At 59.5% G+C, this 19303-nt stretch overlaps 2 protein-coding genes across 3 annotated transcripts; both read left to right on the forward strand.

The window, feature by feature from the left end:
• Nucleotides 1-9830: 9830 nt before the first annotated feature.
• Nucleotides 9831-14877, forward strand: CCN5 (cellular communication network factor 5). 2 transcript variants are annotated; one of them, XM_080557680.1, is made up of 6 exons: nt 9831-10029; nt 12002-12209; nt 12736-12761; nt 12864-12987; nt 13149-13342; nt 13894-14877. In XM_080557680.1, exons 1-6 carry the CDS (start codon nt 9970-9972, stop codon nt 13900-13902), a joined length of 621 nt encoding a protein of 206 aa, XP_080413806.1. In that variant the 5' UTR covers nt 9831-9969; the 3' UTR covers nt 13903-14877. The 2 variants fall into 2 exon arrangements, with proteins under 2 accessions (XP_080413806.1, XP_080413805.1); XM_080557679.1 differs by having other exon boundaries at nt 9844-10029; nt 12736-12987.
• Nucleotides 14878-15016: 139 nt separating this feature from the next.
• LOC308178683 (P2Y purinoceptor 1-like) lies at nt 15017-19303 on the forward strand. The gene has a single exon (XM_080557663.1). It carries the CDS (start codon nt 16903-16905, stop codon nt 17938-17940), a length of 1038 nt encoding a protein of 345 aa, XP_080413789.1. The 5' UTR covers nt 15017-16902; the 3' UTR covers nt 17941-19303.

The raw sequence follows: 19303 nt of genomic DNA on the forward strand, positions 1-19303 counted from the left end.
ATGCGTGCCCAAACCCAGAGGCAGCAGCCGGGGCCAAGCAAGAGCTGCGTGAGGCAGCAGCACCACGATGTGACAGGTCCCATGGTGAGCCAGAAAGTCCATCTGCAGGTCCTGAGTGACAGGGCAGGGCTAACACCATGCCAGGAAGGCAAGGGGCACATTGGGACCCCCAAGGCCAGACTGAGCTGGAGGCCAGCACCCCTCCTGCACAGCTCAGAAAAAAAGTGAGGTCCTGAGCTGAGCTTAAATAGAGCTCCTGGGCTGGGTGCGGGGACCCAGGTGAGGCTGGTCAGGGCCATAAGGCCCATTAGTGCCCTCAGTGACACCTGGAGCATCACAGCCCTCAAACCAAGCCTGGGGGCATGCGCTGACTCCTCTGTCACCCCGACGCAGGGCACAGCGAGTCCCCCCGTGTTGTCAAACCCAGCAGACATCAGGGTTTGGGGTCCACAGGGCTGCGGGTTGGGGCTCTGCCCCTTCCCCAGCCTCTCTCTCCAGTCAGTCTGATCTGCTGGGAGCCAGGAGCGTTCCCTGAGGATGCTGGAGATGTGGGGATCATCTCTCCTACCCCACAAATCTCTTGGCACTGACAACCTCCGTATCACGGACAGCCCATGTAACTATTATGCCGGGTATTGGGGTTATTGCGTGGGGTGCTGTACGAGGGAGAAGCAGCAGGAAAGGACAGAAAGGCAGGTGAAGGGGAGGAGAGGAGCAGGGGGCTCGTCCTGTCGTCCCTGTGCCAGGTCCCATCAGGGATGGTGCTGGGGGGGCACCCGGGGGCTGCCTGGCTGCTGCCCCGGGCAGACTGGGCACGGGCTCCTGCTCCAGCAAGGAATGTCTGCAGAGAAAGCGATCCTCCCCGCCTCGAGCTGGGAACGTCTGGAGACACTTTAATTCGCCTAATCCAGGGCCCCAGCCCAATTAATATTCTATAGGATCTCCTGGAGCTCTTGTTTTGTTCTGTTCTTGGCTCGAAGGGCTGCCGAAGAAATTGAAAACAGATTATTGGGAGGAAAACAGCTTCAATTTTTTGACAGCTGTCTCTGGCGAGGCTGGCTGCGTTTCCAACCATTCCCCGGGTGTGAGGCAAGCCTGGCCGCGGTGCTTTCCCCCGGCGGCAGCAGGGGGGCTTTGCTGGAGAGGAAAGGCGAATACCCAGGGATGGTGCCGGCCTCGTTCACCCCCAAACACCCTGGCAAGATCCCCTAGGTGCCACCAGGGGAAGGCAGAGGCCGGAGCTGCCGAGGGGCTGGGGGCTGCCTGCAGGGGGGGAACCGGGGCTGGGGCACCAGGGTCAGTTGGGGACAAGCAAACGAGCTGTGGCCATATATACGAGCTGTTCCTAAAGAGCCTCCGGAGGGATGTCTGCTCCTCTGCTGTGCCGGGAAGGAGCTGGCAGGGGTGTGCTGTCTGTCCCCATGGCCGTGGCTCTGTCCACAAAGAGCTCCCGGTCAGCCCTGGTTAGTTCTGCGGCCGGGTGCAGGGGACAGCTGGGGACAGGATCCCGTTCCCCTGCAGGCTCAGGGTCTGGGACACAGAAGCAGCCCATGGAGTAGCTCGTGATAGCCCGGTGACGTCTCAAACACCTTATTTCCCGCTAACTGAGGGCTTTGGGAAGAACAACCTGGGGTCAGGCAGGTGAGCTGACGGAGGACGGGGATCTCAGCCTTTTGGGGGAAGGACGCTGCGGGTGGAGCGGGTTCCCAGCGAGGCTCCCACCCAGGGCCTGTCTGCCTCAGGGCTTCCCAGGACAGAGCAGGAGCCCAGGGCTGCCCACCCGGCCCCTCACCACGTGAGGAAGGGGCAGGGAAAGCAGAGGAACGTGCCCCAGCCCCGTGGGCTCATTCATCCTCCTGTTCCCGGCGGCGGTGCTGCAGGCAGCCCTACCACAACGCCGCCCTTTGTTCGCTGTGATCCACCCGGCCGCACGCCCGCCTCTCATCCCCTGCCAGGGCCTGCTCTCCCGAGGCACCTCGAGCGGAGCCTGCAATAAATCAGCCCGCAGGCTCCATCCAAGACACGCAGGGCCCGCGTTGCCCTGCTGAAACACGAGCGTGGAGCTTTTCGTCTGAACACCTGCAGCGGGCAGGAAACCGCGCTGACCCGGGGGCGGCATTGCCTGCTGGATGAAAGGCGTGCTGCTGCTCTCAGACTGCCTCCCTGGCAGGACCGCCGTGCTCCGGCATTGATCTTTTCCCCGTGCAGGGCAGGAGCAGGCTCCCACGTCCCGTTCCCTCGAGCTCTCGGGTGCCTTGGTGCAGCCCGGTGCTGCCAAAGCGAGCTCGGACCCGCCAGCCTCTTGCATTCGGTGGTGCAGGTGTTGAAGGTGGTCGTTTTAAAATGACCTGGTGAGAGACTGGCAGCAAAACCCTCCCCTCTGCACCGAGGGTGGCTGCAGAGAGCCGCCGTAGTGTGGGGAGGGATGTGCCTGGGGGCTCCTGCCTGACCCCAGGCACCCAGGGAAATGTCTCCAGCAGGAGAGATGGGCGCAGGTGCAGCGGCGCACCAGCACATCCCGCTCCAGAGTGAGCACGGCTCTGCTGGTCACGGCAGGAAGGACCACACCAGGAAGGACCATGGCAGGTCCCTCCGCAGCCCCCCAGCCCCTCTCCCTCTCCCCTTGCCCACTGCCCCAAGCTCCCCATGCTGCTTGACGGGCAGAGCCCTGCCTGGGGAAGCTGGAGCTGAGGCCAAAGCCACCTTGCTTGGCTTTGCTTGCTGCTGAGACGTTTTCTTCTGGGTTTATTTTCATGTGGATCCTCAGACTGCAGAGACAAGCAGGATAGCAAGAGCTCCAAGAAAACAGGAAAAAGGCAGGTTCTCTGGATTTCTATTTTTAACACTGCAAACAGCATTAGTGTCATTATATTTAGAAAAAAAATTCAGAGCGTTTCCTGGCTCCCCTTTCAATACCTTCAGCTATTTCCTTGCAGATGTTTCCAGGGGCCAGCGCTCCGAGGCAGGAGGAGACAGGCTGGGCTCTCGCCTCGCAGACTGGCCCAAGGAGGGGAAGGGCCTGCGAGGGGAAAAACGGCTCAGAGCAGGTGCCCGTGGCCATGCGTGGGTACGGGGAGGACAACCAGGCTGTGCACGACGTGGCCAGCTCCAAGCAGCCAGCAGCTCCATCACCTCCTCACGGCCACGTAGCCTTTGTGATGGGGACCATCACCTCTGGAGATGGGCAGCAGCAGCACCAGGAGGTCTGAGTGGGCATGGGGAGATGGCAGAACACGGCACTTGCTGCTCAGCTTTGTGCGCCATGCTGCTCAGAGGAGCTTCCCCCTGGCTTTGACAGCCCTCGGCTCGCTGCCCTGCGCTCGAGGACTGCAGTCGGCACGGCGTTTGTGTTCAAATCCCTGGCAGGCGAAGCACAGCCTGCTTTCTGGAGGGCAGGCAGCGTCGTGGCTTCGCGCGGGCAGGCGGCAGACCACATCTCAGCAGGACCGGGGGGTGTAAAGAAAACTGGGGTTTGAGTGCGGTCAGATTGTGGCCGCAGAGCGTGCAGCGAGCCGCTGGGAAGCGGCGCTCCTAACCCCAACCCCGCCGTGCTGCATGTGGTTTCCAGCGACGTCCCGGCCGAGGGAGGCCAGGATTTCTCCACGTGGCCTGGGGAGCTCTGCGCTTGGAGGAGCAGACATCAGAAGCGCAGCACGGACAGCGTGCACAGCAGCCAAAAGCACCTGAAATGCAGCCTCCAGCCGGGCTGCGAGCGAGGTCTGGGTGCACACAGCGCTCTGCCCGCACTCCTGGCCTGGCAGCACCTGCAGGAGGCTTGTCCTTCGCCCAGCCGGAGCAGATGTGTGTCCTTGCTGTCAGTGCGAGCTGCCGGGCTGTGTTTCCTGGAGCCGGGTCCACAAGAGGAGCTGCCTCCTGAGATGCTCCCTCGGAGCCCTGGTAGCTCCAACCAGGAGAGGAAAGCCTGGCTGGAGCAGGACGGGCAGAGCCACGGCCGGGCTGCCACCACCAGCCGGCCGCAGGCAGACCCCGCAGCCAAACCCTCCCATTCTGTATTTCCCCCCAAAGCCCTGCTGCAGGTGGAAACCCAGCCTCAAACGGTCTGTGTTTGAGGACTCCGGGAAGGAAGCTTTGCAATTCCCAGCCCAGCCCGTCCCAGTTTCCACGGTGGCCGGGGTGCTGCAGCCAGCTGGGCAGGGTGCTGGTGCTTGGCGGGGTGCTGATGCTCCTTCGGGCAGGGTGCTGGGTCTGGCAGGGTGCTGGGTCAGGCAGGGGTGCTCCACGGGCTCCTCTCACCCCAGGCTGTCCGAGCCCCCTCCTGGAGCTCACCAGCAGCACCCCCTGGGGGAGCAGCGTTCAGGGGCACGTCTGGAGGCAGCGAGGAGCTGATCTGCTCGGCAGAGCCAGAACCAGCCCAGTTAAACAAGCAAAAAAGGCAGCCTGTGGGGAAGGGGTCCAGCTCAGAAGCAGACGCTAATCCAGAACCTGACACATCCCCCGGAGTCACAGGGGGGCTGCTTTTCTTTTCTGTGATCACCACAAAGTGCCCCAGGCAGAAGAGCAAAACCTTCCAGAGCAGCCTCCCCTCACCACCGAGACGGAGGGAACCCGCAGGGACCTATTTCCACGGCACAGCACGGAGTTTTGTTGGACAGAGGGCAGGGCTAGCGTGGTGAGAGCCAGCAAAGACCCGTTAAATAAGAAATGGGGAGTTTGCTAAGCCAGCATCTCGTGGGAGTAACATCAGGGCAAGGCAGGTGGGGGCCGTGCCTTGCAGCCTCACCCTGCTGGCTGAAGGTGGAGATGTCACCAAAGAAGATAGAGATGTCACCCCAGGAGATGGAGAGGACACCCCAGAAGATGGGGATGTCACCCCAGAAGGTGAAAAGGGCACCCCAGGAGATGGAGATGCTGCCCCAGAAGGTGGAGATGCCAGCATGCAGCAGCAGCTCGGATCCGCAGAGCAGCGTGGGCTGGTGAAATGCTCCATCTCCCTGCTCCTCCTGCTCCGGCAGTCCCAGGGGAGCTCCCAGCCCAGGAGCTCTGCTGATCTTCATCTCCCATCGCTGCCTCTCTGCGTCGTGGTGCCCGGGGACGCTTCCTGGAGGAGAAGAAAAGCAGGAGACCTCCGCAGGGGGGTGCCCGGTCTCCCAGGGGATCAGCAAGACAAGAAGGACCCTGTCACCCCCCTTTCCTCACCACATCAAAGAAAGCACCGGTCTGCAGGAGACCTCCGCGCCCTGCGGGGGTGCCAGCCCACCCAACACCCCCACGCCACGGTGGGGGGGCAGCGTGAGGCAGCCTGGCTGCGAAGGGCCAGCCTGGGCTCTCGCCTTGCGGTCGGGGTGTGAAACCAGCCCAGCCCGGCCGTCTGCTTGCTCGTAATTAGCATCGGGACCTACGTGAGGCAGCCGCCTCTGCTTCTTCGTGGGGGATTCTCGTTAGGGGCCGTGGGTTTGCAATTAGCAAGCCACCCCTCTGCCCCCCCCCGCGCCAGGTCCCCTGCCCGTGGGCAGCCTGACAGCAGGCAGCAGCCCGGAGCCAAACACCTTTTACAAATCACCCTGCATAGCTCGCATTCCCGGCCGGTTTATGAGCGTTTCAGCTCCTCGTATTGATCAGGGCTGGAGCCGGAGTAATTACGTTCATCAGAAATAATTTCCCCTGATTTTGAGTCATATTTGAGCCGGTGCCCACCTCCTCCGCTCACCCCTCTCGACGCAGGCGGCGCTCCGCTCGCTGGTACATACTTTCCGGGCGACATCGTTGCTTTTATAACCGTAGTGAGACCCAGAGGCTTGTTTTTCTCGACTGGATCCCACACACACACTAAAGGTTTCAGTCGTGCCTTTATTGCCTTGGCTGGGGATGCGGAGAAGAGGAGCTGCTTTGTGGGACGTGCATGTTTGGGAGATGGCTCCGGCGTCAGGAAGGGGCGTGGGGGAGAGCTGGGGGCCTGGGACCCCTCCACACACGCAGGCAGTGCTGGTCTCAGACTTTATAGTCTGGTGGGATGCTTGTTTAGGAGATGGAGAGCCAGCCGAGTGCCGGCTTCATTCCCTTGGGTGCAGGGAGGAGGCAGGGCTCGCCCCAAAGCCGCCGGTGTGAGCCCCGAGGAGAGGCAGCATCTCCCCTCACCAACAAGTTTTTGATGGTGCCAATTTGGGCTGGTGGTGAACAAAGCAGGGGGGCCTGGCAGGTGGACGGGCAGCTCTCCTGTCCTCCTCGCAGTGCCCATGGTGAGCCCTGTCAAGGTGCCCAGTGCCGAAGCTGAAAGCCCTTCTGTGCGCTCCTCCACCCGCCGTGGGTGCTGAGACGTGCCCGTTGCACGGGGTGCTCAGGCAGGTCCCTGCAGCCTCCTGGCACCTCCTCCTCCTCAGCCTGGGTGCAAGGCTCCTCTAGGTTCATGCTCAGGGTCTGCTGGGCCCTCAGCCCCTGCAGCCCGGTGCTGCGGGACGTGGGGAAGGGGTGGGTGCAGCGGGGCCGAGCGCCAGGCCAGCTTCTGGAGAAGGAAACGGCCACAAAATCACAGCCACACCTCGCGCACCGCGCATCATCCTGCAGGGCCCTCGCGGAGTCCCACAGCCAAGGCCGGGAGGAAGCACGGACGTTGCCCAAGCTCTCCCTCCACCAGGCAGAGCCGGCTGCAATCAGAAGGGGAGTTTGGTGACACCCCAAGGCATCGCTGGCTCTGTGCACGCCTCTGTTTGCAGCACCGTTGGTGCTGCAAGAGGCATGGAAGTTGCCTGAGAACACGCAGCACACCCCACCAAGACAAGAACCGGAGGAAAAACACGGCTTATTTTAGGCCAAAACCACAAGAGAAAACAGAGATAGCCGAAAAGCATGAGCAATTTGATCAGGAAACAAGAGTTAGCCATGCAGCTCCATGGAAAATACCAAGGGTCTGTCAGGAACCACGCAAGGTCAGGGTCTGGGTTTTATATCTTGTCTGAAAGACAAGACTTGTAGCGAGATTTTAAAAGAAGCTTATGCTTGGTGATGCTTCATACCAAAAATAAACTCTCAGGGGACCATAATATTTGATACGTGATGATTTCTGACACTGTTTTCCAAATAATAATGGGAAGACTCATCAGGCTGAGGTTTCCAGGCTTTGTTTTACAAAATTCTTATTCCATGGGTTATCTGAATGTTTAACTTATGGGGACGATTACGAATAGCTCTTGTCTGGGCTTCAGCAGAAAATCTCACAGAAATCTTGCCCGGGGTTTGATATGCCTATTGAGAAAAAGCTTTCTCCTTTCACAACAGTTGATACATGGCTGGGCCGTGGCAGGGATAAGCCCTCTGTTTGAATTATGAGGTTTTCCCACAGTTTTGGCTAAGGAAGCCATTTCTCAGTTGTGATAGTCCATTTGCTCCCCCAGGCAATCTCTCAGCTCCTTCCTCTTGGCAACCGCAGGGTTTTGGTCACGAGCACAGAGCCCCATTTATCAGCTTCTTTTTAATGCAATCTACTTCAAAGCACCCCAAAACCAAGCCAGGACCAGCCTCCCGTCACCTGCTCCCGTCCAGCAGACCCTTTTGGGGTGGCAGAGGGCTGTGCTCACCCCCGGCCCCGCGGCTGGCAGCCCGCAGGGGTCGGCCGGTCCCAGCCGAAGCCGAGGTTTCTGCTGCCGTTGCCTGACCATCAGGAACTGGACGGCAGCCCTGAATTCTTTTCTCACAAGTCACTTGGCCGGTCACCAGATGGTAAATACTTTCAGTCTCTCCTAGCCCGGGCTCGGGGTAGAAGCAGTGACCTCAAGGTAAAGGATTGCCGGGCCCGTCCCTCGCCCCTCGCCATGGCCAGTTGTCCAGCCCAGTAAAGGTGCAAGAGCAAGGGGGAATGAAGCTGGCTGGATGGGATGGAAATGGCCATAACGAGCCCTCGGCTCTGCTGCCTGAAGCTGGAGCAGTTCGTTCTGGGTAGGAAACAACTTTACCATCCTGCCAAAAACATAGGTATTTCCAAGGTTCCCAAAGCCAGGGTGTTTCCAGAAGTCTCATGAAAAAGAGCCAGCAGCCATCCCAAAGGGCTCAGCAGCCAGGGGAGACCTGGGATGTCTCCTCTTCGTCTCGGGGCTCCTGGCTCTCCTGAGTGTGGCATCTGCCCAGGTTCCCCAGCAGTGCTACCCTCCCTCCTGCAGCCACCCTGCTGCGGGGGTTGAGCCTCGGCTGCCCAGGAGCAAGAACGTCCCCTCCTCCAAGGTGCAGGGCTGCTCTTGCCCCTACCTGTGACAATTTCCCTATTCATACAAAGAGGAATAGACCCAGAAAGCAGCAGGACAGCCTTGGTGCCCAGCAGAGACTGACGTCCAGCCCTGCTCCAACTTCAGCCAGCCCCAGGGATGCTCAGCACCCGGCGCAGAGCAAAGATGGGGAGAGTCCGAAGCAAAAAGAAGCTACAGTTTATTGCAGATGGGTGCAATTCCAGATGAGCAGGGTGCACACTCACAGAGCTATTTACGATGGCATGTTAAATGTCACAGCCATGAAAAAAAACACAGCTGTCTAAAATGTAAATTCGCTGGGTTAGTTCCTTCATTCCTATAGAAACGGCAGAGCTTGCCAGCGGCTAACTCAAAGGAGATGTACTCAGATCCCTGTATCAACTATTTTCTTGCACAACTGACCACAAAAAAAAGAAAAAAAAAAAAAGCTGACAATAATACCATGGAAACTGTGGAGCACAACATGTGGAATTAATTAGTAGCTATGAAATCACACACATGGTACAGGACACATATGGGGTACATGCTCCAGAGGGGAAGGGTTGTAAGTGAGTATTTAGAAAGTGAGCTGCTAACGTGCTGCTTCACAAACCAGAACCTGTGCGAGGGCTCCTGCGCTGCCCCTCGCTGCCCACAGCCCTGTGCAGTGACCTGGGGACATGGGAACACCGTGAGCCTGGGGACACAGGGACACCGTGAGCCTGGGGACATGGGGACACCGTGAGCCTGGGGACATGGGGACACCGTGAGCACGGGGACACGGGGACACCGTGAGCACGGGGCCACGCTCGGGGCAGGCAGAGCCCCGTGGGTACAAGACGTGGCTTTCCTTCCCTTATCAGCACGAGATCCTGGTTTCTAACTGGAAAATGAAGTCATGCCCATTAATCTGGATGTGCCAATAAACAAGCCCGGGACAATGAATTAAATTCCCTGTCCCCCGCAGCGAGGCTGCATCAGGGCTCTGGCTCCTCTCGAGCCACTGCTGGTAGAGGCACTGCGGCTGCACCGCTCCCGGACACAGGGGACCGAACAGCAGCACGGGCTGCCACGGCCTGGTTAACAACCCGAGAGCAGCTAGCAGGGCAGAGCCGGAGCAGAGAATCCTGGCGGTGACCGCAGAGCTGGCCCCGCACCCTTCCATCCCTGCCCTCCCCGTGCTCGCGTGCGGCAGCTCCGTGCCCGCGGGGCTGAGCTCGGGGACAGCAGTGCTTGGGACTGGGGACCCGTCACCCGCTTCGAAGTCCTCCTGGACTCGGTTGCAGCTTTTTCAGGAGCGGAATTTGGGTTTAGAAGGCTTGAAATCAGCAGCGCCAGAGTTGGATGTCCCAGACTGGATTTTGGGTGGACAGCTACCCCAGATCATTCACAGCCCTGGAGAATGGTGCCGGCTCTGTTTGGCAGCCCACACTCAGCAGGCAGAGGCTTTGCCCATCCCCGTGGGCACCCCGGCCCCCGCTGCCATGCCCACGTCCCTGGGGACAGCGTCCCTTCCCTTCGCTTGCTCTCCTGGCAGGCAGCACGCTCTCACCTTGAGGGGAGTGGAAATGTCAGCTGGAATGTGGGCTGGAAAAAAAAAAAAAAAAAAAGAAAAGAAGCAAATCTTGAGGCTCGTCCAAACCTACTCCTGTTTATATTGGAGCCTGGGAGTGACATCAGAGCAGGGAGAGTATAAACACCAGCGGGACCCACTCGGGGCTTTAAAGCCTGCGAACACGCTGCTGCCTCTGGCCGCCCGGGGGGCGATGCGCTGAAGTGCCACGGGGCGAGCAGCATGAGGCTCCGGCTGGAGAAGCAGCTCCTCTTCCTCTCCCTGCTCTGCATCCTCTCCAAGGTAAGGGAGACGGGGTGCCGGGTGGCTTTAGCCTCGCTCGGGGAAGCACCCGGCTCGCCCAAAAGGAGGCTCAGGCTCCGGTGCTGGCTCGAGCCCTAGCTCCCGCTGTCAGGCAGGCTGCGTTGCTGCAGTCTCGCAGAGGCAGAGCTGTGCTTGGGAGAGTTCAAATTAACCAGCAGGGTCTTAATGCTCGTGGGCCAAAGGCCAAACGCCGCCGTGGTGCAGGCAGGAATGGCAGCAACGTGCTGGGCTTGCTAGCCCCGTCCCTGCAGCCCTCCCTTCCCTGCGGCTTCGTGCCGGCTCCCGCAGGCTCCTCGCTCCGTGCTGGCCGGGCAGCGAGCACCAGCCCCAGGGGTACCCAGCTCTCTGCCTGCCCCGGGATGCTCACACGGAGCTGATGGATACCTCCGACAGGATTTGGGTTGTTCTATGATTTGTTTTTTCCTTCTCGTTTCTGCATGGCATCGCTCCCTGTGCAGAGCTTTGAAAGGCAGGGGGAGAGCGCAGCTCCAAATTCTTCTCATCGCTGCTTGAATCCCAAGTCAGACGTTGTGCAGGCAGGGACATCACAGCAGCTCCGTGCCCATTTGACTGCTTTCCCAGGCACTTAAAATCTCTAATAGGAGCCACATTGTCATCTAACGACAAGTTAATTACAGGGAGCAAGGGGAAATGGATTAATGGAGTTGGCTTGGCTAATCTCTCTAAAACATTGTTCTGTAATAGAAACCTGAAAGATGAAAAATGCTCTTGGCTCCCTGCTAAGCTGTGACTGAGGAATGGCTCCTACCCTGGGAGCACTCGGTGAATTTCTGGAGCATCACCAGCAGCCTCTTGTCCCCAGCCCAAACCTTGCCATCACACCACAGCTGGTCCTTCGGTCCCTGCCTGGCTCTCGCTGGCTTCCGCTGCTCATTGATAAAACTGGAACAGGGCAGGGATTGCCCAGCCCGTTTTGGACATATTTTATCTCTAGTTCCTGGCACAGGCATTTCTACAGGCCAATAAAAAACCATCTGGTGAGCTGAACTGCTGCAAGCAGGTGAGCAGACAGCACACCTGTACCCATCCCTAGCTGGTCATGCCAGGCTTGATGCTGGAGGGAGAAATTCTAAAAAAGAGAGGAAGATGGTTTCTAAAACCCACGTGCTCCAGCTGAATCCATCATCTCCTGGCAGGCTCAGCAGACACCCGTGTCTGGATCAGCACAGGGCTGGTTTGGGTTGCACGTTGGCTGAGCTGCTGCCAAATCGCAGGTGCTGGAGGCGCCGCGGGCAGAGTGCTGCAGGAGGGGAGCGCAGGGCTCACGTGCAGGCATGGCTCACATACACACCGGCATTGTCCAGGCCAGGATTGGAAAGAATTCACTTCCAAATTGCAAATTCCAAATCATTTGGCTTCAGGCCCAACATACAACAGCCCCAGCAGCCGTCCCTGTCAGACACAAGACGAGCGCTGCCTGCAAAAGCTGTTTGTGCCAGGGTAACGGTGTGTGCAGCACGAGCCGCGGGCATGAACGCCTACCTGCCTGGGTCAGCCCCTGCAGGCACGGCCCTGGAAAACAGCCAGCAGGGCAGACAAACAACCGTGGCGCACAGACCTGCCAAAGTCATTACTCCACGTAGCTGGGAGGAGAAATTTGGCTCCCGGTCCCTGAAAGCCCCTGTCTGCGTGCTCCTCACCCGGTGAGCCGGGCAGAGGAGGCTGGTGGACCAGAAAGGACAGCAGTGAGCTTCACTTGGCTTCTGTTCCCCCACTGCAAATACGTTGCCCCATGTCTTGGCCCATCACGCCCTACGAGGCCGGTACCATTCCGGGCTGCTTTGCCATATTCCCATGGATGTGCAGAACCTCCCTCCACCAAAACTCTGCCCCCACCCCACCGCGACCGACTTTCAGAGAGGGTTTCCTGGCCGTCCCAGTGAAATAGCAGCCGTCAGCCAGGCAGCCAGCGATGGTTTTGTCCCCGCAGGTGTGCGCCCAGCTGTGCCGCCGGCCATGCTACTGCCCCTGGGTGCCGCCCCGCTGCCCCCGCGGGTCCCCCCTGGTCCTGGACGGCTGCGGCTGCTGCAAGGTGTGCGCCCGGCGCCTGGGAGAGCCCTGCGACTTCCTCCACGTCTGCGACCGCAGCCAGGGCCTCGTCTGCGACTACAGCACGGGGACCGGAGCCACCTGCAACTGTGAGCACCGCAGCGCCCGCGCCCCCCCGGGCTCCAGGCACCGTGCCCAGAGACCTGGACACGGCTCCACTGAGGATAATGCACGCAGCCGGCCTCGGGGCTGTGCTGCTGCCCCAGCTCTCACAGTGGTTTCTAGCTGGGTTTTCGGGGTGATTTGAGCCAGGGTGGGCCCAGGGATGCTGCAGCACCAGTCGCCCTGCTGGGGCTGGACGCTGAGGTGCTGCAGAGAAATTGCAAAGAAATTTTTTCAAGTCTGAAAACCCTGAGAGACGTAGGCAGAGCCAGAGGGCAGGGAGTTTCTCACCAACTGGTGAGCTGCTGCTCTGAAAAAACGTGAGCTCAGCAGAGAGGGCAGGGAAGGGGAAGTGGAGTGTTGCACATACTGCTGCAGGTGAACAGCAGCAAAGCTGCGCCCACCCTGCAACTCTGCCCCTTGTGCCCCCCCCCCCCCACCCTCAGGAACCCCTCCGCCATCCCCACCTCACCGTCACCTTGTCCCTGATGGGCTCCGGGGCTGTCGTTGCAGTTGAAGACGTGGAGGAAGGCTGCGAGGTGAACGGCCGGGTCTATCGGGACGGGGAGGTTTTCCAGCCCAGCTGCAAGCTGCAGTGCCGCTGCCTGGACGGGGGCTTCACCTGCGTCCCGCTCTGCCAGGAGGACGTGCGCCTGCCCACCCCGGACTGCCCCCACCCGCGGCGCGTGGATGTCCCGGGCAAGTGCTGCCCCGAGTGGGTCTGCGAGGCCGGATACCGGCACCTGCTCCAGGATGCCGGGGCAGGTAAGAGGAGGACGTGGTGGTGAGGGTTTGGTGAGAACCAACAGGAGGCACCTCGCTGCACATCTCCCCGCCATGCAGGGTTACGCCGCAGCACCCATCCTGGGCATGCTGCGTGGTGCTGGGCTCCAACCACTCTTTCTCCATCCTCTGTCTCCATCCAGCCCCCGCGGCAGCGTCCCCGGCGGTGCCGTACCCGTGCCGGCCGTGGGGCACGGAGTGGAGCGCCTGCTCGGCCACCTGCGGCGTGGGCATCTCCACCCGCGTCTCCAACCAGAACCGCTCCTGCCGCCTGGAGACGCAGAGGAGGCTCTGCATGGCCAGACCCTGCCCGGCCCTGCCAGCGGCACCCCCTGCGGTAAGCAAGGGCCTTGGTGCAGCCGAGACCTCTGGGCAACAGCTCTGACCGGGAATGGGGGTGTTCCAGCCAGCACGAGCCATGGGACCCCCAAGTACCCGTGCACACCCCATTGCCCCTCCCCGGCCACGAGCCAAATTTACTCCAGGGCAAGACAAACCACCCGCTGGGGGCGGGTGCACTCGGGAGACATACGCCAGCTATCCGGCAGCAGGAGCAGCCCTGAATTTGGGGGCTCTGGATGTCTGAATCTGAGAGCACTGTGGGTCCCGTGTGGCTCTGCACCCTGCAGCCGGGCTGGACCTGTCCCTGCCGCAGAGGCTGTGCCTGCAGCTCCTGCCTGGCTGCCTGGGTACACCGAGGCTGGGCTCTTCCATCCCTTTAATTAGCCTGGCACGACCCTATTGTAAACAGAGTGCACAACTGCCTTGATCAAACACAGCCAGCACTTCCCTGCTCCATGTGCCCCTGCTGCTGCACGTCCCCGCTCCCCAGACGTGGGGGCCATGTCACAACCCCCACCACCCCATCACTCTGCTCTGCCTTTCCAGAGGGGATGAGGAGGGCACTTGTGGCCGTGCCCACCCTGGTTGCAGCCCGGAGCCAACGCCTCGTCCCGGCAAAGAGTCTGGCACAAGCCCATGGCACTGTGGTTTCGGCGGAGATGGAGGACACGTCCCTGGGGAAACCGAGGAAGAACCGACGGACCTAGCCTACAAAGGAGGGTGGAGATAGGGAACAGGATCCCCACGTCACCCACGTGCACCCTGTTGCCCCGGGCTGGGTTACTGGGCAGCATCCCCCAGTTTCTTAGGCTGCACAAAACGGGGAAACCCCGTCCCAAGCATGAACCCACCTGAGAAGCGGGGACTTGGTCCTTTCCCGGATCGGTGGGGCTCTGGAGAGGGCCGGGTGGTGCTGCTCCTCTGCTGAGCACCATGCGCACTGCTCTGCTGTGTGGAGGCTGGCAGAGGGAGACCCCCAGGGGGACCCCTGGTGCCAGGGCTCAGCAATGCACCCACCCGTCCCATTGCATCCCATTGCCAAGCAGCCGCCGCACGCCTGGGTGTTGGCAGAGGCGTCCCCGCGGCAGCTCGCGTTCACCTTCCCCGCATCCCTCCAGGATAAACAGGACCCTTCCTGCCCTGCCTGGCCTCCTCCTCCCCAAAGCCCCGGTGGTTTGGCAGGGCTTCGGCGAGCGAGGAGCTCAGACAGAGGAGGCACCGCTCCGCGGCACCAGACACACCACCTAGCACCCAGGCACGTACCCTGAAAGCTAAGGGCCAAAGCAAAGGCAGGAGAAGGGAAAACAAATTGGGACGATGGACTGGAGAGCTGCTGAGCAGCTCTGCGTTTGTTTTCTCCCAGCAATAAGCCTCTTGAGGGCCATGCAGAAACGAAGCCCAAATGCCCTATAATGGCCTCGCAGACGCACTGCACATCCCACGGCTGGGCAGCAGTGGTCTAGGCTGCGTGTCCACGCAAGAGATGCACGATTTGGATATGTATCCACGGAATTAAAGCATTGAAACCTCTGTGGCAGTGTATCAGCCTGGATTAAATGTGCCCCTGGGCCAGCAGCAGGAAAAAGCAGCGAGGCCAAGCAGCCGCTCGCCAGCTCCCCCGGCCCCTGCAGGTGCTGAAAATAAAAGGGATGTCAATGACGCTTTCAGCCGCCTCTTTGAAGAAAAAAAAAATAAAGAAAAAAAAAAAGTCTCACTGCTCACGCAGTAAAATCAAAACATTGTTTACAAAGAGAATTATTTACTGTGATCGGCTGGCGTGCTGCCCGAGTACAGGTGGTTAATTCAGTTTGCTATCGGAACACGGCAAACCTCTGGCAGGCAGCAAACTGCAGAGCGAACCTGGCCCCGGCTGCAGCTTTTCTGGGCTTTCTTTGTTTCTTTTTACCTCTGCAGTGGCTGTGCCACAAAAGCAGTGACATGAGGCTCACGTAGACCTTAAAACCACAATGTTCCTCTGTTGACACAGAGAAGACATGTTCAGCATACTGAAAATCCTGGTTTGAAGCCAGTTCTAGTTCCACGGCGGGACATGGCCACCAAGGTGATTTCCCAGCTCTCAGCCCCCCCTGGATGACAACAAAACCCCAAAAGGTCACTTTTTAAGTGGCAACCTGCAATTCTTATCTCACACGGCAATGACTCAACACACCTCTTGGATTTTTTTTTTCTGGCAGCAAAATGTCACTTCTCCCTGATTCACTCAGCAGAAAACATCTAAACAATGAATTAACAACTCCAAATAAATCAGAGCTATTTTTCCCCAAGAATAGAGGGAAATCGACTCTTGAGATTCGATTGTGAGGCTCACAACGTCTGCCGTTCCCCCTGAAGCCCTGCTGCCCTGGAAACGTGCCTTTGTGGGGTTTGTGCTCATCGCAGCCCCCGACACCGTGAGTTCTGGGCTTTGCCTGCCCTTTGGGGTGTGCATTAAACTCTCCGCAACCATAGATAATTGTGGTCACCCCTAAAACTCAACCCCAACCCCAAGGAGAACCCAGCTCCCCTCGCACACCGCTGCTACATCCGTGCACCGGGGCGTGTGATCTGGCAGCCACGCTGCTGAGCCGGCGGTGAGCAATACAGCGCAGGTCATTTCCTAGCAAGCACATGTAGCCTCCGAAAGAGAAACTGTGGGCTACCACATGAGTAAACACCACGCAGAACCGTTTTTTTTTTTTTTTTCCATTCAGCCCTGTGAATGATGATTTTTAAACACATGGAGATGGCTGAGAAAGGGCTGGTGAGCCCCTTGGTAAAACTAAGCACTTTTATATACCTCCCTGGGCACAAGGGTGCAGTGCTCAGCAACAAAACAAGATTTTTTGCTTATTTTTTTGCTATTGGTGCACCTCTAGTGTGAGCGAAATTCTGGACGGAGTGGCGTGCCAGGAGCACGGTCCCACAAATACCCCACCCCGCTGCAGTCAGAAAGGCCACATCCCCACGGGAACCTCTTTGCAGTTGCACACCCTGGGGCATGCCTGCAGCCCTCAGATTTCACCCCGTAGGCACGCAATAACAAGGTATGGATCAAAACTGCTCAGAGGAAGAGGAATTTTGTCTGTATTTGGGGGAGGGATGTCAAAGCGGGCAGCAGCAGTAAGCTGTCGCAGGACGTTGAGGCTGTTTTTGGGGATGGGGTGACCACCCTCACCCCAACAGGACGGGACAGAGCCACAGCAGCGAACTGCCGAGCTCTCCCACCGGGTGCATCGCGGGGCCACCCCAGCGCATGCATCCCTTCCTCCCGCCCCCTCCAGCCCCACCAGAAATAGCCGGGAGCCCTGGCGCCGGGCTCAAAATACCTCCAGCGGGCTGACAACAGGGAGCTGAGCAGAGGACGGCCTCAGCCATCCACCTCCCGGGCTCTCTGCTCCCCGTGCCCCCCGGCCAAAGGGCATCAGAGAGGGGAGGCGAGGGCAGCCACAGCCCCGGGCCGGATCCTGAGGCTGCCGCAAGCACCGCCCCAGGCACCGCCGCTGCCAGCACCGCCCTGCTTCCTCCCCAGCCCCGGGCCAGCTTCTGCAGCACCCGATGGCGGCCCAGGCTCCGGTTTGGGACAACTCCAGCAACGCCTCATGCCCCGTCAACGCCGCCTTCGCCCATCGCTTCTTGCCCGGAGTCTACCTGGTGGTGACCCCCCTGGGGCTGGTGGGGAACGCGCTGGGGCTGTGGCACCTGTGGGCCGCCCCCCGCGGCCCCCTCAGCCTGCTGGTGGGCAACCTGGGCCTGGCCGACCTGCTGTACGTGGGCACGCTGCCCTTCCTCGTCAGCTACTACCTGCGGGGCAGGGCCTGGCCCTTCGGCAGGGCCTGGTGCCGGCTCACGCGGGGCCTCTTCCACCTCAACCTCTACGCCAGCATCGGCTTCCTCACCTGCATCAGCCTCCACCGCTACCTGGGCATCGTGCACCCGCTGCGGGCGCGGGGTAGGTGCCAGGATGTCTTCTCCTCCGTGTGGCTCAGCGCCGCGGTCTGGGGGTGGGTGGTGGTGCAGGTGGCCCCCGACCTCGCCTTCAGCAAGATGGGCCCCAATGAGACGCAGTGCCACGACACCACGGAGCGGGACAGCCTGGACAGCTACTTGGCGTACACCGCAGCCATCACCGTCACTGGGTTCGTCGTGCCCTTCCTCATCATCGTCGGCTGCTACTGCCACGTGGTGGTGGTGCTCTGCAGGAACGACACCATGGACCCCAGCCTCAGGAGAAGAAGCATCAGACTGGTGGTTCTCGTGATGGTCCTCTTCTCTGTCTGCTTCCTCCCCTACCACATCTTCAGGAACCTCAACTTGCTGTCCCGGCGCTGGCAACAGCAAGGGTCCTGCACGCAGGCTTCAAGGGACATCTACATCTCCTACCAGGTGACCAGGGGCCTGGCCAGCTTCAACAGTGCCCTCAACCCCCTGCTCTACATAATGACCAGCAAGGACTGCATGTCACGTATGAGGACCATCTGCCGAAGGGCCAAGCAGTCCCTGGGATCCATCTTCACAAGCGAAACCTCTCGCCAAGCATTTGAGACAAGGACGAGCAACATCTCTGGTGAGCAGGAGGCTTCTGATGAGCTCTGAGGCACCCAGCACGACTCCTTCCCCAAAAGATGTGCTGCATCTGCTTGTGCTTGGCTCCTTCTTGGTATCAGCCCCTTGTCCCCACCGCGATGTCTGCTTTGTGAAGAGACGGTGACCTTGGCACCACCAGCTCCATCCTGGTGCCAGGGACGGACAGGACCATGGGCATCAGACACCAAAGCGAGGTCAGGTGTTAGAACAAAGCTACCAAACCCAACCGCTTTGCCTACAATATGCCAGGAGATGGAACAAAATAGATGCTGCCTTTACCCCATTCCTGAAATATTTCTCAGCCCTGCCTCCAATGCAGCAGCCCGAGGGGGGTTAACAGCCCTTGGCTGCTCTTCGGGCTTCTCGATGAGCAAGGGACGGGGACGAGCGATGCTTGGCCCTGCAGCACCTTCAAGCTGCCAGACTTTTGGGGGGGACGTGGGCTGGAGATGGGCTCCTTCCCTCACCCAAGGAGGGGGCAGTGGTAATTGACTACCGGCATTGCAGGGCTGCTGAGAGGGGAAGTGCTTTGGAAAAGGAAATATTCATAAAAATAACTCAGTTTAAATGTATGACTAAACCTTGCCAGCTGCTGGGCTAGTTGTTCTGGGTGATTGAGCTGCTTCAGGATCTGTTATCCTCTGCTGCCCACCTTCTTCACGGACAGAAAAAAAAAAAATGTATTTCAGCATTACTCACTCTCTTCTGGAACACCATATAGCAGGCAACAACAAATTGGCATTTAAAAGTTTCCAAAGGTTTTGGTTTTTTCTTCCTTATTGTTCTTTGCAAGGCAAATGACGGCAGCAGCCTGAAGCCGGGGCTCAGCAGGCAGCTCCCCGGAGAGCGCCGAGCCCCACAGGTGGGCGGCTGCAGCTCGCTCTCCCATCCAGCCCCACGAGGATGTTTAAAATTAGACGTGTCTGTTGCAAATTGGACGTGCAAATGCCAGCTGAAGAGAGGCTCGAAGACTTCTGGAGGTAAGGGTGGCTGGGGAGGGCAGGATGTGCACCAGTGCCTGTGGTGGCCGTGGGGAGGAACAGAGACTCCTGAGCAGTTTTCCCTTCTGCTGTGTTCCCCACCATGAACAGCTGAAATATTTCAGTCCTTGTGAGAAGGAGACTGCACGCCTTCAGTGCTGCAAGGTGTCTTGCAGCAGCAGCTTTTGCACCCCTGCTGAAGGAGGGGGGCAGTGAGTTAGAAGCGCCCCGTGCTGTGACAACACCGGCCCACGGGCGCTGTGCATCGGAGCAAAGTCTTACCGGCCGGCAGCCGCTCACAACCCTACCTCGCCGCTCCGCACAGGAAACTGTGGCTGGCTTTCAGGCAGAGTTAATACACCTAATGTGCAAATAAACACTTCGTGCTTTCA

The sequence above is a fragment of the Anser brachyrhynchus genome (assembly GCF_964034855.1).
Source record: "Anser brachyrhynchus genome assembly, chromosome: 16".
Taxonomy (NCBI): Eukaryota; Metazoa; Chordata; class Aves; order Anseriformes; family Anatidae; genus Anser; species Anser brachyrhynchus.